Source organism: Gallinula chloropus, assembly GCF_964237585.1.
Source record: "Gallinula chloropus genome assembly, chromosome: 7".
In the NCBI taxonomy this organism is placed as follows: Eukaryota; Metazoa; Chordata; class Aves; order Gruiformes; family Rallidae; genus Gallinula; species Gallinula chloropus.
The window spans coordinates 23,132,209-23,157,975 of NC_140092.1; the positions used below are offsets into that span (position 1 = coordinate 23,132,209).

General features: G+C 44.4%; 2 protein-coding genes across 2 annotated transcripts in view; one reads left to right on the plus strand and one right to left on the minus strand.

The window, feature by feature from the left end:
* The window catches only part of MFSD10 (major facilitator superfamily domain containing 10), a gene marked incomplete at its 5' end in the record, with an annotated part of 20,728 nt that extends 12,237 nt beyond the window's left edge, over positions 1-8,491 (plus strand). The window contains 6 exons of the mRNA XM_084267032.1: positions 865-976; positions 2,308-2,416; positions 3,395-3,485; positions 5,142-5,189; positions 6,517-6,606; positions 7,702-8,491. Coding sequence (XP_084123158.1) covers positions 865-976; positions 2,308-2,416; positions 3,395-3,485; positions 5,142-5,189; positions 6,517-6,606; positions 7,702-7,808 — 557 coding nt within the window. The 3' untranslated portion in view covers positions 7,809-8,491. The remainder of the gene's footprint in view (positions 1-864; positions 977-2,307; positions 2,417-3,394; positions 3,486-5,141; positions 5,190-6,516; positions 6,607-7,701) is intronic.
* A 760-nt stretch (positions 8,492-9,251) lies between these two features.
* Positions 9,252-25,767, minus strand: part of ADD1 (adducin 1) — a gene marked incomplete at its 5' end in the record, with an annotated part of 31,387 nt that continues 14,871 nt past the window's right edge. The window contains 8 exon segments of the mRNA XM_084266867.1: positions 9,252-11,110; positions 14,963-15,058; positions 15,781-15,988; positions 15,990-16,156; positions 17,044-17,200; positions 22,759-22,851; positions 23,691-23,780; positions 25,589-25,690. Of these exon segments, the coding sequence (XP_084122993.1) occupies positions 10,758-11,110; positions 14,963-15,058; positions 15,781-15,988; positions 15,990-16,156; positions 17,044-17,200; positions 22,759-22,851; positions 23,691-23,780; positions 25,589-25,690 (1,266 nt within the window). The 3' untranslated portion in view covers positions 9,252-10,757.

The window sequence follows — 25,767 nt, forward strand, 5'->3', positions numbered from 1 at the left end:
CCTTACTAACTTACAGACAGGGTATTGCAAGTCCCTTGTTATTCCCAAAATAAGATTTTAGAGATTTGAAGATCTCTGACTTGCTGCTTGCTGCTTCTTCAGGCACTGGCTGCAGTGTGGGGATAGGCTGCAGTAAGTGAAGCAATTAAAATAGGTAGGTCAGGGCATGACTAAGGGAGACATGAATTACCTTATCCAAGATGCAAACCAGGAAAGCAGATGGGAATTTTATTTCTCAATTCAGGATGTGGAGAGGCAGCATTTGAGCTGGCTGTTTCTCCTTATGAAATTATTTAAGCTGTAGAAAATAAATCGGTGTTTGCCAGGCATGCCAACTACCATTCAGTCCTGCTGCTGCTGCATCAGGAATAGAGTATTTGTTTTGGGGAAAACCTGCTAAAACCCTGCACTGGCAGAAAAAACAAGCAAGGTAATCTGTCACCAGCTGTTTGCAGCTTAGGAAGAGGGATGCTGTGCTTCAGCCCATACCATCCTGAGAGCAGCATCAGGCTATTAGGTGGAATGTAAGTACTGATTAAAAATTAAGGCCCAAATCCCAGTATAGGTTGGGGTGGGGTTGTGAGGCAGAGGGTCTGGATTGGGTGAGTGAGACCAGGGTGTCCCAGGGAGACATTATTTTTGTGGCTCTCCTCCCCTCATAAGAAGGGAGGCCATGGGCAGCAGTCATTTTGTGGCCTTGCTTGTATGAGTATTTAAAATGAGTATCTGAGGTGAGAACTTTTCCCTGTAGAGTTGATAAATGTTGCTCTGTTATTGTTATATTCTCAAGCTGTGCTTGAACTACACTGCTGTATTTCTCTCTCTTTGTTTTTATTTCTTGGTGTTTGTTTTTTGTTTGTTTAGATCTTCAGAATCTCAAAGTCTTGGGCCTGGTTTATTTCCTGTACCTCTTCCTGTTTTCTGGCCTGGAGTACACACTGAGCTTTCTCACTCACCAGAGATTCCAGTTCAGCAGGTATAACACACTTAGAAAGCCAGTGTTGTATATTTTGTCCAGCATATTTTCCAAAATCTTGCTTTAAGGTCTCTTCACTTCTTTCCAAGAGAGACTTTGTGACGTCGGTAAAAGCACTCAGAGAGCAGCCGCTGTGTGCGGTGGCTCTTGGGCTTCGTGGGAAGAACAAATGACAGCACAGGCACACTCTTGTAAGGACTAGAGAAACAGCAATCCTGAAGGTTAAATTAAAGCTCCTGAATTGCTGGGCTGGGTGTGTTGATTATAACAGAGCATTTCTCTTTTATCCCAGAAGAGATCTTCAGTGTTGGGACAAATCTTGAAGTTGGAAGAAGGGGAGGGATGGTGCGATAGCGATGTGGCTGCGTTTGCGTGTCAGAGTTCTGCAGCGCACACAGTGAACAGCCATTGTATCATAGAGTTTGATTTCCTTTAGTCAAACACCAGAGAAGAAAGAGAACAGAATCCACTAACAGCAGCTCAGCTTGAAATACTTTTCCTGCCAGCTCATAGGAAGGTTTCCAGCCAGGAACATGATCTTGCAGCTTGAGTCCTTATGTGTGTCCTTCCCTTTGAGTAATTCTCAGAGGTTTGTCTCATCTCTCCCTGCCTGTCTTTCATTACAGTTCGTGGCTTAACTCATGTGTGTGTCAAGGAAAGGTTCTGTAGTGTATTAAGCTTGCTCCTGCACAGGCATTTAGGGATAGCTCTGTGGTGGGATACACAACTTGTGCCGACAGTACAGGCTGTGTGACAGACAAGCTTGTCACAGAGGTGAGAACTCTAGTTGAGAATAACCACATAGTTCAGTAGCTAACAGAAGCGAAGGGGAAAGTTGAAGATTTAAGGGTGGAGGAAGCAATGTTGCAAGCTTGCCAGTGCAGTGCATGGTCACCACCATGCCAGGGCCTGTGTTGTGTCTTGGTGACCTCAATCAAACTCTGTGTGTGATGGCAGTGGTGGTGAGAAAGCAAAACATATGTTCCTTGGAAACCAGCAAATCCTGTGCACATGGCACAGGGTAATTAGTGTGCTGACTCTCTTGTGGACCACCCTAGAAACAAGTAAACTACTTCTTAGCAGTCTAGAGGTGACTGCAGCATCTTCCAGCAGCCATCCCATCTCTACATAAAACCTCAGAGGTTTGTCTTTTTGTTGTCTGCCTGCCATGGAAACTAAAGTCAGCATATTAAGAACATTGCACTGCTCATGCAAGCACCAAAAAGCATTTTCACTCTTCTTCAGGAAAAGGGTCTACACTGGACCCATGAATCCTGGGGTGGAATGCTCTGTGTGTGACTCCACAATCTGTGTTTTTGCCTCCCTTCTAGCATGCAGCAGGGCAAGATGTTTTTCTTTATTGGAATAACAATGGCTGTGATCCAGGGAGGCTACGCTCGCCGAATTAAGCCAGGAAATGAAATCAGAGCTGTAAAAAAGGTAAAAAAATACTTATTTCATTTCCCCCCCCCCATGTGTTATGCTAATTCTCAGACTGAAGTGCAGCGAAGGGCAGTTGGAGGTGCTATCTCTACTTACCAAATCAAAAGCAATTTCTGTCTTATTAGTCCAGCCAAAGAGCAGTTTACCAACACCCTGGTTGTTGGGCCTTTACCAGTGTAACTGAACCTCAGAGCTGTGTCTTGCTGTATCAGCCTCTTCATAGCGACAGCGATGCTGCTGTACTGGGGTGACAGGGAGCAGCCCCCCGAAGCTCACCCAGCTGTGGGACAAGCAGATATGTTTTGTTGTTCACATGTGTGCATGGAACTAAACAAAAGAGGTTTGGAGTGTTTCTGAACAGCTAACAGTGTTGGCTGCTTGCTAATAGCTGTGCTAAAGCCTCCAGCAGTTTATTAAATACTATTTCAGCCACTCCTCATAAGATTTGTCTTCCAAACCCTTCACCAGCCTTGTAGCCCTTCTCTAGACACACTCAAGCATCTCAATGTCCTTGTAGTGAGGGGCCCAAAACTGAACAGTACAAGCAGAGAAGCTGTAGACCTGTTGCACACAAGCTTTTCCATCTCTTGTGCCAGCTCAGGAGATGGAGTTAAAGCTGAACTTCTGTCTAGTTTAACACAGAAGAGAAAAAGCCCCAAAAACCCCAGTAGATCATGTGAGAGGGACAACTCCACAATGATGAATTTTTGTCTCAGCTGTGGGAAATGGGTGGTGGGATAACTGAGCCTCTGTCACAGCTGAGTCCAGCCTGCATGTGGTCTGCAGTCCTGTGACAGTGAGAGGGAACAGGAAAGGAATTCGCACTGATGTGTGGCCACCCGGGTGGATCTTGGGAAGAAAGGGCTCTCTGCTGCCGGCTTAGTGTAGTGTCAGGAGGGGAACTGGCAGGACACCTCGAGTTAGGCTTTAACAAGCAGGGCTGAAATGTAACCCTGTGACTCATTCATTCTGCAGGCTATTATGGTGCTGATTCCAGCTTTCCTATTAATTGGATGGGCTGCAAATGTGACCGTGCTGAGTGTGGGGCTGCTGCTGTACTCTTTCGGTGAGCTGTTCAAAATGCACTGACAGATACACACAGCTGGGTTTGTGTCCTGTATTCCTTCATCCTGTTAGAAAGATGCACTTCCAATTTGAAACTCTAAGGAACACCAAGTTGCCCTTTCTGTTTATAAAAGATGGACGAAATAGTGTCCTGTCTGTATCATAGGGGGTTGCCATGGCAATCTTTGGAAGCATCCCCAGTGCTCCTGTTGTCCTGTCTTGCTGGGGAGCTCTGGAGGGTGGTTTTTCCCACTCTCATCAGACCTCAAAGCAAAATACCCACTAACTAGCTCAGGGAGAGAAGGGAGGTAGCGTGCCTGCCTATGCTACTCCTCAGGCAACGTGCTGCAGAGACCTGCACAGTCTGGCACGAGGGCTGAGTGAGGGTGAGGGCATGTTGGGGTTGCCCTGAGTGCTGTGCTGGCATGGCCAGCTGCCAGCTCAGGGACAGAGCAAAACTCCACCTGTTGTTCCCAAGAAGTGGAGGGGGTTGTCAAAGGTATTTAAGGGTTTACACAAATAATACTCTGCCAATCTAAGCTGTTATTGAGGGAAACAATTATGAATGAAGTTGGATGCATGTGCTGACGTGCCTGTCTGAAAAGAGGTTTCAGATACTCCCAGTGCTGCTAACTGTTGTTAAGAAGCTTCAAACGTGACTGATGACAAAAGTAGACTTCTCTTTTGCAGGATACAGCTTGATGTAAGAGTAAACTGGGAAGCACAGCGTGCATCCGTTTAGTAGCTTGCTTCTCTAGGGATGCCAGCGCTGTGACAGGTTTCAAAATCTACACTTTAGCTACAGCTCACCTTGCTTTTGAAAGCCCACCAGATGAGGAGGGGTGAGAGGAGGTGTGCATCTAACTGTGCTGCTGAGTTTGTAGCCTTTCCACCCCACTATGGAGCCAGGAAGGCATGTTCCAGCTCTTCTCCAGTTAAGCTAACTAGAAGTGCTATGGAGGAGCTGCTTTTCCTCTCTTCCCCAGGGTTAGGGTGCCTGCAGTTAAGGCAACCTGTCTGTTGGTCCTGTTCTCTGATTGTCCTTTACTTCCCAGAAAAGGCCCCTGATTTGTATGCTTAAAGCGCTTCCTTCTTGGCAGAAAAGGCCCTTCTTTCAGTAAGAGGGCAGTGATTGCTGAACAGCTCTTGGCTTTTGTGCCTTAAAGTTTTGTAACCTCTTCTTGGACTTAACCATCTTCTTTCCCAAGACAGAATGTAGCTGCCTCTTTCATCCATGAGTATGGTAAAGCTGTATACATGGGGACAGTGGGATGCTGTGTGTAGCCACTTCATTGTCTGCTTGAGCTGTGAGTGATTCCCTTCCCCTGACAAAAACCACAGGGATTTGGAAAACCACCAGTTAGCTGATCTGACCTACCCACCCCTTTCCTGTGTGCTTTGGGAAGAGGGACACTAATGGGAAACATCTGCTCGGAGCGCTCTGGGCCCTGGGCTCTTCATGCAGGTTGGCTCTGGGGGGTGTTTTCGTTATTGAACTGGATTAAACCTGATGATTCACGGCCGTGGGGCGCCCAAGAGCTCAGCATATTTCTCTGCAGTCGTAACGCGTTTGGGCCACATGTTTTTCACTCTGGCCCTGGTAACTGTTCTGAGCTTTCTGCTGGTCACTGACAGGCTCTCTTGTGGATTTTTCCAGCTGCAGCCATTGTTATCCCGTGTTTGTCAGCAGTGGTGTCAGGCTACGGTGAGTGTCTTTCCTGCTCTGAATGGTGGCCCTTTGCCACTTGATTGACCTTTGACTTGGCTCAAATATGGAATTGAGGTGAAGCTCAGTGATGCATCAACAGCTCATGGCATAGGGCCACCTTGGAGCTGCGTGTTGGACCAGCGACTCTGGCTGCTGCTTGGCTTTATAGGTGGCCACTTTGCTCCCAAATGCATTAACAGGGACTCAGAAAAGCTCTTACAGCCAACTGCTACTCCACATTGTAGGTACGTATCCCTGAAGTGATAACCACCCCTGCAGGAGCAAGGTTAGGGCTCTGCACTATGGACAGTGCCCCATGGCTGCGGTTACCCTCCGATGGCACCGCGCTGTGCTGGGGGAGGCAAACCAGCTGTGTGTCACTGGAGGGACTGCAGCCTCCAGCCCTGTCCCTTCTATAAGCATCCTCCACCAGTGAGGCTGCTGGGGTAGGAGGACACTATCCTGACCCCAGAAAGTGCAGAAACATCCCCCAGGAGAGCACAGGAAAACCCCAGGCTGACTTGTACCTGTTTCTGAAACCTCTGTGCCAGGTAGTGTCAGAGTTAAGACAGCAACAAGCTCTTCAGGGAGCACATGGCTATCACACTTCAACTTGGTACTGGGTAGCAGAGCTTGTTCCAGTGCGATGGGGAGACTTGAAGCAACCTCATTTCTGGTTACCATTAAAAAGCTGGGCAACAGTGGGCAAAGAATTAATTTGTGGCCTTTGCCCAACAACCAGCACAGGGCCTGGGTTCTCTGACAGAGGCACCAGCTTGTAAAATAATTTCTTTCCCCTCAGAGGTCAGACCTTCTAAAACCTTCTGGGTTTGTGGCACTTGTTGCTTCATAATCTCGGGCACAGATGTAGCTGTCTGGGGGCAACACAGTTTGTTCTATAGCTTTGGTTCAGGTGGTGGCCAGCCCTACAGTGCTTGCTGAGGGGAAAAGGAAGGCTTTGCTCACTAATGTCACATTTCTGTTGCACTTACTTAACTTGGGTCTGTATTTACAGTACCCTTGCACCTCCTGAGCAAATCTGGTGTACGATATAAAGCTGTTTTGTTGTTGTTGTTCAGAAGCTGGGGCAGTGCAGGTTGTTTCTGGACAAAGGCTCTTGACAAGCCCCAGTGCTTTCTCAGTGAAGCAGTTGTGGTGGAGGGGAGATAGATAAATGCAGCTTGGGTAGTGTGACATGAAAGGAGGGGGAGCTGCATGTGGGCAGTGCCACCAAAAGAAGGAGGCTCCACGAGCCCCTGCCCTGCATGTTTTCCCTGCCCTGGTCACCACCTCGCTGCTGAGTAACAACCTTCTGCTCACACAGGCTCTGCGGGCCAGAAGGGACGAATCATGGGCATCCTGAGGAGCCTGGGTGCCCTCGCCAGAGCCCTGGGACCCATTCTGTCAGCCACAGGTGAGTGAGTATCCCTGCCTTTGCCAGCATCACTGTGGGTTCCCACAGCCCAGGTGGGGCTTAAGGGGAAGGGGCAGTACCGCAGGTTCCAGAGCCAGAAAGGTGCCATTGCAGGAGTCAGTGCCCCCAGAGCTGCGCAGGGCTGGGACAGGCCCCCAGCAAGAGCTTGTATGAGCTGAAGAAGCTCATACAAGCAGAGATAAACCAGACAGCAGGTAGTGCTGGACTCTAAGCAGCAGCCTAAGCCCTGGGTGTAGCTCTGCAGGCAGAGGAGCACCATAGGGGGCTGGCCAGGGATGCAGAGGAGCCCTTGCGCAGGGCTTTGCTGGGCTTATTTTTGCCAAGGGGCGGCCCCAGCACTGGGTAAGCACAGTCAGTGAGATCAGGGGCTCCACTGGTGGGTGACTGGTTTCACCATCTCATGATGCCACATCCCAGGGTGACACATTAAGTAGGGACGGCCCATCATGTACAAAGAACAACTCAGCATTAAAAGCTCCTGTAACCACTCCCCCAAGATTAGAGAGTCCACACTACTGCTGCCCTGGGCTCAGACTGTGCCTAATGAGCACAGGTCTCCCCAGGCTGGGGTTCAGTTCCCCCAAGCCATTACAGGGTGAAGGACAGCATAAGGGGAGCAGCCATGAGGCAACACAGTGTCTGAACTCCATCCTCATGTTTGGCAAAGCCAGAAACCTCTTCCTAGGCACTGGATTACTGAGTATGTCACACAAGGAGACCAATGCCACCAGTGAGAGACCTTCCCTTGCAGCACAGGCAGCACCAGCTGCAGCAGTGAGGAGGTGCTGGGGCAGAGTTAAATACTTGAGCACCTGAATGTGAAATTCTCCATCCCTGACTGGCAAGAATGAAAACACCCCATGGAAAATGGCCGCTTTTAAGAGGCAGCTTCCTTGGAAGAGAGCCAGCACTGCTCTTAAAGAGGAGGTGGCTGTAACTTGTGTGCCAGCAAGACTGTGCAGAGAGAGACTGAGTAGCTTGGTGGTCTCCTGGTGCCCAGGTGGTTTGTGGCCTGCAGCAGAGCTCAGAGCAAGGATACCCACACTAATGAGCTACATGTTCTTCCCTTTGCAGTTTACTGGCTGGCAGGGGCAGAGATTTGCTTCAGCGTCTGTGGAGTTTTACTACTCATCCCCTTCATGCTACTTGGTTTTGTAAGACAGCAGCCAAAGGAGGAGTAGAAAGTAACCACAGAACTACCACCAGCTTCCAAGGACCTCTCTACAAGCCCTGCCCTTCTTGCCCCCTGCCTGCCAATCAAAGGGGAAGAGAAGGTCTTTCATCTTGCAGGGGACAGGCGATGACCCCTGCAGCAGCGGCAGCTCTCAGACCGTCCCCAGGCAGTTTGCTCACCCCAGCCTCCCAGCCCACGCGGGTGCCCTTGTACACAGAAGCCCCCACCATGCAGTTGAGAGAAGCATTCGGCACGAGGCAAGCAGAGGGGCCTGGCAGCAGGGCAGGACAGCACAGAGCGATCCCAACTCACCAGCAAGTGGCCTTAACGCTGCCCAGCTGCACAGAGACCTCTTCCCCACTCCTTCCATCAGCTGCACAAGCCCAACTGACAGCACTGCCTGGGGACTCATGTGTCCAGGTTTGGGTGGCAGAGTGACTCCAGGGGGAGTTTCTATCCCCCTGCCATGAGATGTCCACTAACACTCCCTGGGGCTGGTAAGAGCCACATCAACTGCCTTAACAACACGATGACCAAAAGGCAGAAGCCTACTGCAAGTGGCCTCAGCCCAACACTCAGGCACAGGGGGCTGTTTTTAATATGATCTGGCAAGAGATGTTTTGTACATCTCTGATCACTGGGGTTTTTTGATGACTGAGCACTGTTCTTGTCACATTACAAATAAACTGTTATGTTGTATGCTTGTCCTGTCAGTTCATTACAATGAAGATGCTGACACACAGGTGCTGGGCCAAGCAAAGCAGGGCCCAGACCCAGAGGTGCTGCCTCCTCCTCCTCCTCAGCTGGGGTGCTCAAGGAAGGAAGCCCTACAATAGCCTATGAGGAGAACACATTACATCAACCATTAATCAACAGGTTAACCATTAAAAGTGGAGCTAATAAAATTCAACAGGCTGCAGCTGGAAAAAACTAACTTTTAAAAGCAGAGCAGGAAAATAGTTGTTTTTTTTTAAAGAGTTTTATTTGTGAGTAGAACTTAATAATACAAGAAAGAAAGAAAAATACAGGACTTGATTCTGCCCCGCAGTGTGTAACCATACCATACGTGACTACATGTCATATTGTAATACAAAGAATCAAAAGAACAAACTACAAAATTGGAAATTAAGAGTCATTGCATATGTGGTCAAGAGAAATGGAGGGACTCCGTTAAAGAACTGAAACACAGAGCAATCGGTCAGTTAATTATGACCCTGCAGTAAAACACAAATTAGCAAAGTAAGTACTGTATATGCTTCCTAGTGCACAGAGGACGTACAGGGTTAGAGTACAAGCTGAAAGCCGCTGGCGCCATGCAGTCCTGCCTAACCAGCTCAGGCCAGGGGCCTCTCCCGCACCAGCACCTGCTGCTGCCCTTCGCCCACCTCTGCCCCTTCCACAACCCCGTTACTCACCCTCCCTTTGCCCCCTCCAAACCTCCCTTCTCCTGGGAAGCCCCACAGCTGGCTCTCATCCCCCTTTTGCCACCCCAAGGCACCAGCCTAAGGCAGGCCTCTCCCTGCTGTGTGAATTGTAAGGCATTAGTTTCCGCTGCTCAGTATCACCCTGAACGGTTACATCCCTGTCGGCCTCCTCACGGACACCGCGAGTGCTGGTAACGGCCCAGGCGCCAACGCTACGAGCCAGTGGGGGTTCCCAGCCACCCCGCTGCCGCCCGGGGAACGGTGCCCTGTTTGGAGAACGCCTGCAAGCCTTACCTACCTGACCTTAGACTACTTTACAGTTGGTGAGAGACAGGAGCGTGGCAGGTGCTGGAAAAGAGTGAATTCAGTGTGACAGTGATTTTCTTTACCATGCTACATACTAAACAAACATTTATAGCAAACTGTGGAAATACACCTTGAAGGTTACTGGGGAGTGCTGTACTGTACTGCTGGCAACAACGACAACAACAAAAGAGAAACACCAGGTCTTGTAAGTGAAAATAATTACTATAAAAAAAAGGGTAAATATTCAGTGTGATGCATTTACATCTTTATCCTGGGAAGGAGCAAACAGAAAAGGCCGCAGATTGGGGTTACAGTTTATACACCACAGATTTGCATGTGCACCCAAGGGATTGTTCAGCGGGGAAAACAACCCCTGCACTAAGGCCTCCAGCACAACTGCCCCACCAGCGGCACGATGCCTGAAATGCTCCAAATACAGCCAGTCTCTACCCTTTTCTAGCAGCCAAAACACCCTCAGACTGGCCCCCGGGGAGGCAGGACTGAAAGCCAGATTTCCCTTCAACTGCATTCACTAGGAAATGAAAGATTGGGCTCTTCTGATGCACAAGGTGAGCAGAACACACCACAGTTACTTCAGTCCTAGACAAAGATGATTTCAAGTGCCAGCTATAAAATAAAGCCAGGTGAAAGCCACCTTCGTTTTGTTACACTAGTCAGAGGGGAGAGAGGGGGGGGAGCGGAGAGGCTCAAAGCTTGACTGAAACATGATCAACAACCGCAAGCCTGCCGACACTGACACGGCAGTTGGGGAATACATCCCCCTTGAGAACACCACTGCAAAAGCATCCTCTCTGTCAGTATTTGAGAAGAAATTTACTCGTGACTTGGAACAGGATACTGGAAAAGCACACTTCTTGTGGTCAGCAAGGTGTGGTTTATTTCTAACTGTGAATTTCTTTGTTACTCTTTCATAAAGCAGTGTGGGATTGAAATGAAAAGTAGTGACTCAATGCCTTGCACCTGGGGTCCTTTACACATGCCTACAGGCTGGGGATCAGATCAGTGGTAGCTGCTGAAAAAAGGATTAGCACCTTTCTGGACATTAGTTTCTGGTTATGACCTTAATCGAGCGGTAACTTGAGGGGCTGGTTGGATTACCTGTTGCATTCATTTACATAAGACGACAAAACACTCAGTACGATCTGGTACATTCTAGTGGTTAATGGAGTTAAAATACGACAGTGTTTCTGCAGTGTGTGTGGCCTTTAGGAGTCACTCTTCTTTTTGCTCTTCTTCAGGAAGGAAGGAGTGCGAAACTTCTTTTTCTTTTTCGATGGGGACTTCCCTGGAGATTCGTCGCTGCCTGCGTCAGCTGCTGTCCCCTCCTCAGCCGTTGGTGTTACTGGCTCTTCAGTGGGGTGAGACTGGGGTTCCTTATGTTCCACTGCAGGTGATTCCGTTTGGCTTTTGGGCACATCTTCATCGCATCTCCCTTCCTCCTTTCCTAAGGGAGGGAAGCTGAGTGCTTCCGAAGGCTCATCAGGGGTGAGATCTGGGAGGGTTTGCTTGAAAGTTGCAGCATCACTGTCATCTTTGTAAGTCTGGTCCTGCTGTGTCTCTAGTGGACGGACAGACAAGGGCACAGTTAGCTTACATAAGCGTCCCCAGGACAGAGAAAGCCAAGCAAGCTGCTGGCGAGCACGCTCTATTAAAAAACTACTGTATTTACTTTGAATAAAGCCTTTGTAATAGGGCTGTTCTCCTTGAGCTTTGGGCAGAGAGAGACATGAGGTACTCCAAAGCTTGCTTTGTTTCTAAGCCTCTCGCTGCAGAAGAGATAAAGCTGAACCCCACCATGTGGGTGGGCACCAGGAAGGAAGTAACTGTTCAGACTACTCTTGTGTTTTATTTATCCCATTTGCAAGCGACACGGGGTCTCAGCACAGCGAGCCCGAGTTACACCTGCAGCCTTCACTGGCATTGAAGAGAGCACCACGAAACTCCATCTCTTGGTTGGTTTTCCTTTTGGTGGGGTAACACTAATTGCTGGCTGGCAGCGATGTGATACATGCAGAGCCATTCCTTTCTGAACTTGCCAATCGTTAATCGTAACACTCGGATTTTCCTAACGTTCCTCCCTGAGATCTAACAGATGTTGCTCCAGAACATGAATTCCTATCACAAAGGCTTCACTTCTCTTACTACAGATATTACAGCTTTCTGTAAGTAAAACCCCCGCAGTTTATCAAATTACACGAGCTCAGCAGGTTATGCGATACAGCTTTGTTTAATGTAAGTGATGTCTAACAGCAAAACTCACCCCAAACATCACAACTCTAGCCATGACTTAATACCACCACTCCCCCACCTGCACCACTTCCCTCCCTCACCGCTGTGCTTCAGAGATGTGCTGCTCAGAGCTCTCTCCATACATATGTACCGAGCAGCGAGCACCGTTTTAAAGCTCCCTGCAGCGTTCATCGCTGCGCTGCAGCTGTGATGTCAGCTGCGTCAAATATATCCTCACTGATGTTACGTAAAGAGGAATTCAGAACAAAATCCAGGCTGTACTCATTGCAAAGCACAAAAGAGACAACTATTTTCTCCCCTTTTAAAATCTTGCTCATTTTAATTTCAAGAGACCAAAGGCTTTCACAAGAATTTACAGAAATTCCTTGATACTTCCACATATTTCCTCTGGGAATGAAGAGTGTTCTTTTTATTCCTGCCAGATAGCATCAGTAACCCCAGTACCTGTGAGAGGCCTGTGCTGTGTGAATACCTGCTAAAAACCCCAACAGGTTTTGCCTACTGCACCCAGAGCTCCGGAGAGGTTAAATAAACAAAGCACGCCAGTGCTCAGTGCCAAACACTGGGAATGCACAAGTTAGCAGTTTAAAAGTTATGCTGCAGGCGGGATTTAAAACACAGCAGAAGAGATAAAGCCACCGTGTGCATCACAAGCTGCCTCCTCAAGCTCTAGCTCTGCCCGTGCGTAGGTGAGGGAGGTGTGAGAAGCACCACCCACACCTCCACACTGCCACTGCGCTCCTTCCACGCTCCTCCTTCTCGGGAATTCACTGAACGCACCAGCTGCCCCAGTCTCTAGACCAGGCACCATGTTAGACTGTTGGTCAATTTTATCTGATCTTTATAAAAAGTTTCAGAGAAGGTTTACTAGTAAGTTTTAAAAAAGGGATTAGAAATTCTTAAGAGAATAGGAAGCTACAGGCATTCAAACAGTTTCTGCCAGCGGGCCTAAACATAAATGAGTTGTAACTCATTAACCCAGGACCGCTTTCCTTTCCCATCTGTTGAATTACCATCACTTTACTAAACAGATTAACATTAGGCTAATCAACCAGACATCTGTTATCTAGCGCACTGAGGGCAGTGTTTTACCAGAATTAGGGAAATTTACCAATTCCATACTGGGTAAAAAGCACAGAGCATGTGAACACTCTGCTCTTCTACCTGATGGCTTTCAGGAGCACAAGGAACACAGTGTAAGAACTCAGCAGTACCTCAACATTTAAAAATTTGTTTCCAAACAATCAGGACTGTGCCTCCCCCCACCTTACACAGACTGTGCCATAAGAGCTCAAAAAGTACCATTAATACTGCTGTGTGCTTACCGTTCACCTCACTTATGAAAATAAAAGTTCATGGCTTTTTTCGTTCCCAACACAAACATGTGGACAAACATACAAACTAGGCTATAACTGAGTCATCACAAAACACTTTCTGGCTTCAGCTACACTTAAATTGAAACAGTATGAGAAAAAAGCATTGAGAAGAGGCTGTATACAGAGAATGTTGTCATTCGACAGGATTCCTGCCAGCCAAAGTTGTCACAGCACAAGTTTCCAGTTACTCTCTAAGATTAGCTTTGTATGTTTGTCCCAGAAAACTTACAGAGCTAAAAGAGTTTGTGGAATGCAATGCTCAGTATAAAAGGACTTTCAGATTTTAGAACTTCATTAGCAACATCACAGGTACCTACAATGCAGTTTGACTTTCATACCTCTGACAAACACCCTGACTTTCAGATATAACAGGACACAGGAATGGAGGGGGCCAAACATCCCTGTTACTCTCAAGTAATGTCTGATGTAGCCCTGCAGATCTAGCTGAAACAGCTGTGGAAGTTGCTGCCACCAAGTACTTGCTGTTACTCCTCATCAGGAATTTGCATTTCCCTACACAACACAGGAGCAGTTCCATATCCACTCCTGTGCAGAAGTCTGCTGGGGAAATGAAATCTGTACCAGTGGTAACGCTTTTGCACTGGAATAGATGAGGAACTTTGTCCCAGTTCATGGCCATGGCCAAGCTGAGTAAACAGCAGCAAGCTGTTGGGGCAGGAACTCCCAGACCCGTTCCAGCTGTATCTGAAAGCCACCGTCAGACTATTGCTTTTCAAAAGGAGGGATCAGACACACACATATGGAAACACATGATGTCACTTTCATGGTCTCTTTAAAAGGGGGAGCACATTTTAACATAAGATCCATAACTACCTAGAATTTAATGAAATCAAGAAGTAAAGAAATCAGCATCTCAACTGAAAAAGCCTGCTTTTTTATTAAAAAAAAAGCAAACCCAACAAAAACACCTTAGTAAACAAAGATGCAACAGTGAAGCAAAGCACATAAGCAGGTCAGAGTATGGAATGATACTTACTATGGTAACAGGTACTCTTTAGCATATCCATCTCCTGTTTGTAACGCAGCCACAAGAAGAAAAAAGCACAAGTAGAGAATCTATGCATTCATCACAGCCATTGTGTTAAGTCGAAGAATGGTTGCAACCATTCTTATAGAGAACAGAATGAGATGAAGTAGTGAATGGAGGACTAACAGACGAGTGATATATCCAATGTACAAGGTAAAGGAAACAAGACAAAAATTAGATTACACCTGTTCAAAATTGTCATTTTATCCCTTTTTGGAGGAAATTGTGGACTTTACCGGCCCTGCTCTCGGTTTAGTTAAAGCTACTACACAAGGTGAGCAAATAGTGACGCTTAGATTCAAACTGACTTGGAGAAAATATTTACTGAGGTGTAATCCAAGTACAATAATGTTTAAGAAATGTGCAATCAGTGAAGGAGATTTACTGAAGCATTGAAATTTGTGTCTGGTTCAGCACCAGACACTATTTCATTTCAGAAGAGCAATTCTCTCCCACAGGAAATGTACAAACGTGTAAATCAGTTGAGAAACACCAAGACAGGACAAGGCAAGTCTGAAGAGATGAAAGTTTGTCTTTAGATTAATGCACACTTCTTGATTATTGTAAACATAACTCCTACTACACTCCTAGTTCAGTGTAGTATACTTTAGGTAGCTTAAAAATACAGTAAAATAAATAATTTACCTTTATTAGCTACTAGTTCACACGTTTTCATGCGTCAGTCACTAATGATGCAGTTACTGGTTTCCCCTGCCCCCAGCTCAGAAGAACATACCTTCCTCTATTTTATTGGGTGTACTGGGAGGAGTGCGAGCTGCGGTGTGATCCGGGGCCCCTCTCTCTTTCTGTTGCCTGCCATCTTCTGAAGGTTCTGCAGACACAGACACATTTAAAAAGGCAGACAGAACCCTTCAGCACGGGAGAAAACTCAAGTGGCCTTTTGCTCCACACACACAAGATTCAAACACTTTTTTCTGAATCCAAACTCTGCCAGGACATTAAACACCACCAAAACAAGCAAAAGAAAGTTAAGTGACAGTCTGATAGTAACAAAATGGTCAAGTCACAGTTGTGCTCTGTGGTGGCTTGGGGGATTTTTCCCCTAAGAGGGCATGAATAATCTAATTGTTTATGAATTGGTTTATCACAGTGTTCTAAAGAAAACTTGGGAGGAAAAACCCCAAGAAAGATACGAATCAATATGTGGAAGATAACACTCTCTTGCTTGTTTTGTATTGCTGAAGCTCAGCGTAAACAAAATCACAGCCCAAATGAAAAGATGACTGCACAGATAATCAAGAAACATGCAGTAATTAAATGATTCAAAACAGATTTCACAGTGGTCTGCATGGTTGTTATTAGTAAGAAGGGTCCCCCTTGCTTCCAGGTGTTAACAGCCCTAGATCCAAAGGAAACATTAATAAGTTCACCGTGTGTCACGGGCAACATTAAAACATTGTTCAGCAAGGTTCCCCGTGACAATTACAAGTGAAATCAGTCCCACAGAGGAGAGTCAACTGACAGGATCTCCAACCAGTAGCTAAAGAGGCTGTTCCTTAGATTGCAAGCCCAACTGTACCTCATCAGCAATACCTGAGGCCTCTGCCAAAAGGTCAGGATCGGACCTCAATGCTTTGATCACTGCAGTATGAAATTCCTTATGGGAGGACTTCTGCCCATCTGGCTCTTCTCGGTCAAGATGGGTGATGACTTGCTGCGTGGTCTGACAAGAAACCCGTGCAGCAGCAAACTGAGTGTTATCTAAAGATTTAGACAGTGGTGGTATGTCATGATCCTGTAAAAATCTTCGTATCTGTTCCTTGAAGGGTTTTTGATCTGCCTTTCAAATCCAGACATCTATCATCTGACGCATTTTGCTCACTGATGGTCTGACTCCTAAGCAAAGTACTCTGTTCCCCAACTGGTGTCTGGCTCAGTAACAGAGTCTCTCCATATTTTGATATCTTATCTAAGAAGGATGTAGCAATGTTACTGAGAGAACAAATTTATGCAGTTATTCAGGCAGAGCAACAGCAGAATATCCCACCCCCACAGCTGAAGACTTGATTAACATGTACAATGGCTCCTACAACATCTTATTAGAAAGCAGGAGCAGGGAGAACACACTGCAAAAGAAATGGCACTTCTGGTTCCTGCATCATTCAAATTCAAAACTTCACACCGATTAACTATCTATAATGAAGTAAAGCAGGATGACCCACTGCAGATGCAGCAACAATCTTTTTACAGCACAGCATTCTCATCATTCTGTGACCATTTAGGAAGTCTGTTTTGGGGGAAGTCCCCAAGATATGCCATTTCCAAGTAGCAACCAAATGTTCTTCTGTATCTTCCCCATTCAGCAGATCCACAATTCTCAGCGAGTTAGAAAAGTGCAGGTGTGCAGGGGGGTTGGACTATATGATCTCCAGAGGTCCCTTCCAACCACTAGGAAACTGTGTAAAAAGCAACACCATTTTCTCACCCCAGACTAGCAGTAAGAGAGACAAAGTGGAACAATCTGCAGTCCTTTGCATTACCCAGAAACTTTTTGGCTGAAGTTTCAAGCTTCCAACTTCTTAGCAGCAGGAACTGGCCATACTAAACACCCCCGTTTGTCTACTAGGATAATTTTAGCACACCTATGTATTGCACAGAACACACCATGAACGCTGAGACTGCACATTCTATACCCAATGTGCTTTTTAAATTTCTAATTCCCAGGGGAAAAACAGAAAGAGACAAAAGCTGAATCATTTACCCAGGGTCTCTGCAGGTAACCCACCTGCCAATGAGTGGTAATAAACTTGCTGTTATCACAGTCTGTCACAGAACACTAAACACAGAGCAACCAACCTTCTGGTCCCTTCTGCTTCCTTTCCACCTCTCTGCGATACTCCTCCAGCTCCCGATCAGTCAGCTTATTGAAGGGGTTGGGTCCTGTTGTGCTCACGATGACTTTGGGTTGATACTCCTTCTCGATTATTGCCTTGGACGCAGTCACCAGTTCTCCCTGACAGGAGGAAAGTAAGATACATCTGCAATCGAGCAGTAACTTCCAGAACCCCAAGAAGCACAGAGCCAACCAAAACAAACAGATCATCTCAAGAACACCACATTTATTTTCTTTTAGATAAAACCTATTACAGGATCAGGGGGTTTTATTTTGTTTTGTTTTTCCCCAAAAATGTTTTATCTACAGGAGGTTAACACAAAGGAGAAAACAGGTTTCACTCATTACTCTTACAGACACATCAGTGTTTCCACCAGGGAATATCCACCGTTAAGCAGTAAATCAGCCAGCAGCCAAACCGTCCAGCTGAATTATAGCTGAAGTCACTGAAGTATCAAGTTTCTTTTTCTCCCCACAAAAGAAACAGGATACCATGCCCAACTGTGTGGCAGTCTGGGCACAAAATACCTGTGGAAGTTACCAGGACTCAGCTCACAGGCTATTTATTTTTCTGCTTTGTTTTGGGTTTTTTGGGGGGCTTTTTTAAGGGAAAAGCCATTTCTGGTAGCCACTACGTAACGTCTAACAGATGTTACAGTAAAAAGCCATCTTGTATGTGTTCTGTATATTTTTAAGTGATCAAGGTTAACCATAATCTTAAACAAGTTAGCACATTTACATCTACAACATCTGTCATACAAGCCAGAGAAAAATTTAGACAACTAAACATAAAACATTAGCAGTTCTAAGTACAGAAGTTCCAACGGACAACAGCATCAGAGATTCTTTAATGGTAAGGCTTTTAGATGCTCCTCTCTGATCTTATAGCAAAGGTTAAAGCCACTGGCTTGTCATTGCCTTGGATAGGAGAAGGCTTGTCTGAACAGCTGCTCTGTCTTTCAGGTGACTTGTTTAAGCATTTGCTTTCTTCACTGGATGTACAGAACTGTACAGGCGCTACTCTGGAAACACCTGATGTGTGGTTTGTACCTCCTGTCACTGTGATAACCTCAGTTGTCTCTGCTGCTGAAAAGAGGAATTTGAATTCCACTACCAAATAACTGTGAGTTATTGGTTGGCCCAATTGATCTCCATGTTCAAATGTTACTTGTACCAATATTTAAATGAAAGCATTAGGAAGTGCTGTTCAGAAATAAATAGCACCCAAAGAGACAAACATTCTATTCCAGGACAAGGATGAGGTCGTCACCGTAAACCTAAAGATCAAGTTAGACAGAGTACTGTTTTGGATGCTAAGAGTGGCTTTCAGCAAGTTGCTAGCACCAAAAAGGTGACAGACAAGAATTTCCAGATGGAATGAGGACAAGAGCAGTCAGATATTTCTGAAAGCCTCACGAGATCTCTAGAAGTCTGGTCTAGAGCAGTCCAGGGAAGGAAGAACAGCTGGCTGTTAGAATCTATGCTGTTCTTCAAAAGAAAAAAAACCTGACAGAAGTACTGAAGAACAAACAGCACAGCAGCAAGTCTCCCCTACAAGATCCTGAAAGGAAGTGCAGGAAAAAAGCATCCCTAAAATTTTATAGATCATCTCCATTTCTCCTTAAAATAGAGGGGTACTCATCTGAGATGTAAAATGTCAGTAGAATGTCAAAAGCCTTCTCCCCACTGCTTCTATGAAGCACTGTCTTAATACTAGAAACTCTCTAATGTGACAGCCAGGCTTTTCTTACAGAAGTCACACAAACATCAACCTTTGTATAGATCCTAGCTGTGTTGCACAAAATTTAAACCACCCCCACCCCTCCCCTGGCCCACCTTTCAAACTAAACACACAGCTTTAGCTGAAACTTGGCAGTAAGCAGCAGGGAGTTTATTCATCTCAGGCAGAGTTTTGGGAGTTCTCTAGGACTATAAAAGTCAATGAGGAACAAGACCCACACTGCACACTGGTATCCCTGGAACGTTTAAGAATCTTTTAGCCTGGTCTCCATGTTAAATCCAAAATGACTGTGTTGAATAAAGTCCCCATGAAACAAGGATTTACTGAACACCCACTGATTTACTAATGCTGTGCAGGGGACACAGTCTGCAGCAAGACAACTAGTGTGTTGTCACTGCGTGTCCTCCACCTTAAGATGATACCTTTGCTAACTACTGGGAACAGCAGCAGCACATCCAGCTTGTCACATTTACTAAATTAAAAACCAACCCCCCAAAACCCACACCCACAATCGATGCAAACAGTATTTGCACTAGTGGAGTAGCCTGACCCCAGAGACGTAATTCTGAAAGATCACAGGCAACCCCAGTAAGCAGATTCTGTAACGCAAAGAAAACACACTTGTGCTTTTGGACATAGAAAGCAGAAGAATTAATCACCAGAGAGACCAGAAAGGCAAAGTTCTGATCCGTTAAAAGCCATTTCCAGATTAGCACATCCAGTTCCGCTCAGTATCAGTGATGCAGAAACATTTCAAAAGCCACTAGAGAAAATTCTAAGGGTAGAGAGACTGACTCTGGGGTGAAAATAAGTTACAGCATTACGATACTAAGTTCTGCAATGTGATTCCTCCCAGGCACGTACAAATCCAACAGAGGTAATATTTCAGAACAGGCCACAGAGCAGCCTTCCAAGAACTCGAAGGCATGCAACACAAAATGAATGGAATATCACACAACAGGAGGGAAATGAGTATAAGGGGCTAAAAAGACAGCAGACGACGTATTATAGATTAAATGTGTCATTAAAATAAACAAGACTTTGCAGAGCTATCAACCTGTTCCTGCCACTGGAGATTCCTAACAAAAATCAGAAAAACTGAACAAGAAAATTGGTGTGGAGTTGCTTCCAGTATTAGAAAGCTTCTAGAGAAAGAATAAATTCCCATATAGAAGACTGGCGCTCTGCTGCAACACAGGATGGCATGCAAAAACCTAATATTCTAGTGATCTCATCTAGATTATGTTGATACTAGTATTGTTTTGATGATTATCTGAAGTTTGACTGCACTTGTAAGCACCTGAATACTATCAGCACTTTCTCCACTGTAAGAAACAACAGACAGATCATGTTCATGAACAGAAAATATTTTCACTCCTGCAGAGTTCTGCAGGGAAAGCAATTTATAACTGATGTTGGACCTCATATATCCTACAAGGAAACTTTAGATCATCAAGTCACTTTGCAACTTCACCTAATCTTGCTTTTGGAGGTGCTACATGGTGACCATCACTTAACAGCCAAGCACTTTGTCTTGTTCGCAGGGACAGACAGGAGCAACACCAGCACATTATACACGCCCATTTTAATCTGAGAGAATTCTCAAAATAATTGTCTAAGGTTGACAATCGTTCTTAAAGCAATCTGGCATTAATATAGTGCCTTTATACTACTCCTCTCCCCCAAGATTCTTAAAGTACTGTCACACAAGTCGCCATTAAAACACAATGCCACCATCCCCGGGGCAGAACTGAGGCTCTTCATGAAAAGCAAAGCTACAGAATACCCATTCTAAAGGAAAAGCCAGGAAAGGGGCAATTCCCCTTGTACTGAAAATTCTTGGAAATTCAGGTGAATTTATTCTTTTAAAAATGAGATTGCAGAATGGCTATCAGTAAGAATAACCAACATCCCTCTCATGCAGCCGTGACTGCAGCAGCAGCTTAGTCAATCAGATCTGTAACATGAATTAAATTACATGGTGCACAAGGAGCTTGTATTGCAACACGGCTGGGACTCCTCAGGACATGGACAAAGCAAGTGACAAAGCAAAATGGAGTATTTACTACTGCAGCCATAGGCACGGAAGAGTCAAAGCTTTACATGCATACTGTACATAAGCAGGATTCTTTTCATCCAAAATAGTGTCTATTAGCATTTGACAGAAACCTTGGTGCTAACAGTGTAAGTGCTACTGCAATCAGATGGAATTTTTTACTTCAACTGTAACTGAATGTCAAAGAATTTGTCAACCAAGAACTTGTAATTTTCTGGTGCCTAGAAGTCCTGAAGTCCTTGATGCACACGCTTTCTCAAAGGTGCACGTGAGGTTTATGTAGGCCAAGATCACTTATACTTCTCTGTTCCACAATACATGACTGTTTTTTTGGCATAGTCTTTCTAGAAAATTCCTCTGGTGGGATTTTTGGTTGTTACTGGTTTCACTGGGGTTCTTGAGTTGTTGGGGTTTTTCTTATTTCTTGGTTTTTGTTTGATTCTGTTTAGTTTTCCCCAACAGGAAATTATGATGCACTCATGTCACAATCCACATCCAGGTAAAGACTACTAAATAGGATGCTCCTACTGTAATTAACATTGTGATCTAATTTAATTCAGAATTTAATGAGGAAAGCACTTTCATGACACCACAAAAAAGAAAACACGGAATATGAACATCTAAACCCCAACATTATACCAGGCAAAAAAATCATAACCAACAAACCTTTTGCTGGCTCCTTGCCATCTACAAAAAAATCTCACCTAAAATATTTGGCTAGTTTTAAAGAAAGGCAATGCCTTTATTCCAAAATAATATTACAGATACCTTGTACATCACTGATGAAAGAAACCACTTGTGTTGTGATAACCAATGGATGACCATCATAAAAATAATTTTTCACTTTGGACGTTAGGCAAAGAATAAAAGGGGTGCACTGCCTGGAAGAATTTAGCTTTATTGCTCATTTTAAATCTGGAAATAGTTTTTTATCATTTTGCCTTTCACAGTATGGATCAACCACACTAAACTGAAAAAACATCATTCTCAGTATGACACAACTACCCGCAACACAACCCCCCCTGTTACACTAGAAGGTGTTATACAGTCACCAGATTTGCTGATGTGGTTAAAAGGATTCTGATTTTTGACAGGAAAGCTATTTTGGTAACAAGGTGTTAAGCACAACCTAAACAAAGATTTTAAAGACTTACAGATAAAATACGGGAGCAGAATAGACACTGACACCTATTTACACTCTGCTCCTGTGTTGGACCACCTCGAAAACGCCTTTAAAACCAAAGGACAGATTGTTTCCAATGTGCAAATCATTCCCATTTATTCAGCCTCAAAGGTTCGCCCATTCCAACCACACAGAGAGCTCTTGAATATATTCTGTATTTAAATTATATTAATAAGCACAAGCATGATTACCCGTGTGAAAGCCAATTGATTTTGGCAGTCTGGGGCTTTACTCAGCAACTCTAGGTAGTGGCAAGAAATTGTAAGGAGACAAGGTATCTAGCAGTGTAGGAACAAAAGCTGGCAGTGTCAGTGTGACACACTCTGAATGTGGATATCTTCGGAATGACACTGATGTTCTCAGACTGAGTTTAAGCTAACTCCAAATGGATCTCAAATTAGAGTAAATCAACACTAACAGCATGTGCAAAGAAAAACACTATATGCAGCACCTAATTGTCCCCTTAACATCAAAAGTGTTTCCACACCACCTTCTACAGACAAAGATCAAAACCCTTCAGAGATACTTGAACAGGGTAAAGTAACTACTTGCATAGTTGCATATACATAATTTGGAGATCCATCTTTGATTTCTCTTTTCTAGCCAAATCATTAGCTAATAGAAGGAAAAGGTCAGGGTAAGGAAGAGGAAAATGAAGGGTGAACAACAGTATTTAGAGCAGTATGACAGGGCAGTACCTTTCTAACAGACAGAGATTTAGCGGGACTAAAGGCCTGCTCTGTGAGATCGAGCCCTTCAATAGATTCCGTACAGTCTGAGAGGGGAGCATCCTGCAACAGTAAATTCAGTAAACAGAGCAAACCGAGCCCAGGCTTTAAAACATCAACCGAAAGCGTTATGATGCTTGCTAAAAACATGCAAAGAAACAGGAACTGGTAGATAAAACTGCAAATGACAATGAACTGACATGCACACAATATGACACCCAACGCGAATTATGCTACGGTTATGATAAGACTTGCCAAAGTTTTTAAAGTATATCAGAAAATACTTATTTGTGGCAGTTAAAGCACTCAGATACATAGAGGTTTAAAGTCATTTAGCTATACAGTATGACTGTATAGCTCCAATTCTTATTTTGCAATATGATTCATAAAGTTTTTTGTATATCCAGATATATGGCTTTAAGTTTTACTGATGTATAATGGCATTTGTTTTCAAACTGCTCTTCAAATAAAATATTATGAAGCATGGTAAAATGTGTTTAACACACACTACTGCCCCACAGTGAGCCTGCTGTGCCCAGTACTAATATGTTAAGATACAAAGACTCGGAAAACAAACAAACAAAAACTTGTCACAAAGCCCAACCAGTTTTGAACAAGAATCTAACCCACATAAATAAGCCTTCTGAATTTCATGCATTACAGTCAGCAAAAAAAACAAACCAAGAAGCATCCTCCACAGACATGCTTGGGCTACATGGCTGAAGCCTCTTAAATTTCTGATCCTGAGCACTCTCGCAAAGACAACGGTTTTACCTCTAAGACTTACCTTACAAACAGTTACTCTCTGCCAATTAAAGAATAATTTTACAGTGACATATTAGGTGTAAGCAGAGAATATTGTAGATTAATTTTTATTAGCATTAGGCATTTTATACTCTCACCTGTACAAGACTTCTGTCCACAACTACCCCAGAAAGAACCTGTGATTGAGGGCCTGCGGTTTTAATATCTTGTAGGTTTTGCTCTCGGATCTGTGAAGGAAAGCAGCAGAATACAACAGTCACATGAGCAGAGAAAAAGCTGACCGTGTTTCTGTATTTGAAAGAGGGGCTGGTGAGGCCAACAGGCTGCAACTAGTGTTGACTGCTATGGCCCTCCCAAATAACCCCATGCTTATAACCATTGCTTCAAGACATGTGCTTGGGGTCCTAGCACGTTCCTCAGAATTCGGTCTTTAAGAACCACAGCAGGTACTGGTTTTTGATTTTTAGCGCTGGCTCACAGTAAAATTCTACTGGTCAGGTTACAGTTTGTGAAAAGCAAGGAGAGACAAGAAGCACAGAGGTCATATTTATCTAAGTCTGTCATACCTGACCAGTGATTTACAGGTTTCTGCCACTAGTCACTGATATTGCACCACAATACCATCTTCCTACAGAACTTACTGTAAAACCCTGCCCAACATTCAATTTTTGTATCTAGGCAGGGCCGTATTCTCATGAGGGCAGATAAATGTTTTTCTAGGCATAAGCTGACACTCCAGAGTACTCAAACCCAGCCCTTTTGTTGCATCCTAAATATCTCCCAGTTCTTCCCATATAGAAGCTGGATCTTTAAAGCTAGGTATCACCTCTTTAAATTAGATACTCTACAGTGGTGAAGAACTGGTAACAACTGACTCAAAATTTGCTTTTAAAATATTCTGGTTCTTGTTCCAAGATAAATGAAGAAAAGCAGGCATCCAGAAGACCAGTACTTTACAAATAAAAGACATTACAGTTTAAATAAATACATGCATAAGTATAAAACACTAGCTGTTAGTAATACTTGGTGTTTCAAAAAATATGAAGACACTGCATTAGCATCTTCATATTTCTAGTTTACTACTCTTTTGAGTTTCCATGAGATTCTAGTTTACTACTCCTTTAGTTTACTGCACTTACTGGGAGAGTAGAAAGTTGGAAGCTTTACTTCTGTCCTTTTAGTCACTTCAGTCAAGTTTTTTTAAAAAACATTTGTGCTTTAAACACCAAGAAACTGGGAATTTCACTAGACTTCTCATTTGAAGTGATTATTATTTTATAGTGTGGAGTTGGGAAAAGCAAAAGCTCTGTCAACCTTACACAAGTTCCTTTAGAACCAATCAGTACCCCTGCATGCAGACTGCATCAGTACCCCTGCATGCAGACATACTGCTAACTCCCATATGGCCATCAGGAGCAGCAAAACAATCCAGAACAAGTTAAGGATACCAGTGCACTTCAAAAGAAACAAAGTGAAAAAGACTCCAACAGATTTAATTCTTCCCTGTTGGTTGGCTCATGACAAGAAGATCTGAAATTGAAAAACTGGAGAATTATTTGCTGGGTCGTTTCAAAATGATTAACGTGCAGTTCCAAAGATCAAAAAAACTTCTGGAACAATCACAGAATACTAGAAGATAATGTAATATGGAGAGAGAGCCACAGACTTCTTTGTCTAGGCTACAATTTCAACTGGTGAAACCAAAACAGGAGGAGAGGTCATGGATGTAGAACTATCATCTCCGGGAACAGAATTACTACCATAACTCAGCGGTGGCTGCTTCAGAGGTATCCAGCAACTGGTCTGAACATCTTCATATAGTGGACAATATTACCACCATCTTTTTCCAAGATGAGTTCAGAATACTTAGGAATTGTTTTGATATCTCGTTACTAAGGGGCAGGACAACAACTGAGCTGTGTTACTAAACCCCAAAAATATGATGAACTAACTTAATTTCCTACAGTGACAAGTATGCAACTTAATGGTAGTGATGATCAAAAAACCAAAAAGTTATTTTACTACTATTACAAACCTTGTTCCTCATTTCTTGCACCTCCTTTGGATTGGTGTTCAATGGAACAAACAGGTTAGGGACAGCAGAGGTGGCAGTTCTATGTCCATCCTCTTTAGTCCACTGTAATGTCAAGAACAGTTGAACAGTCAGAATTGCAGTAGTGGCTACTGACACTCAGAGCAGCAAATTCACATAAC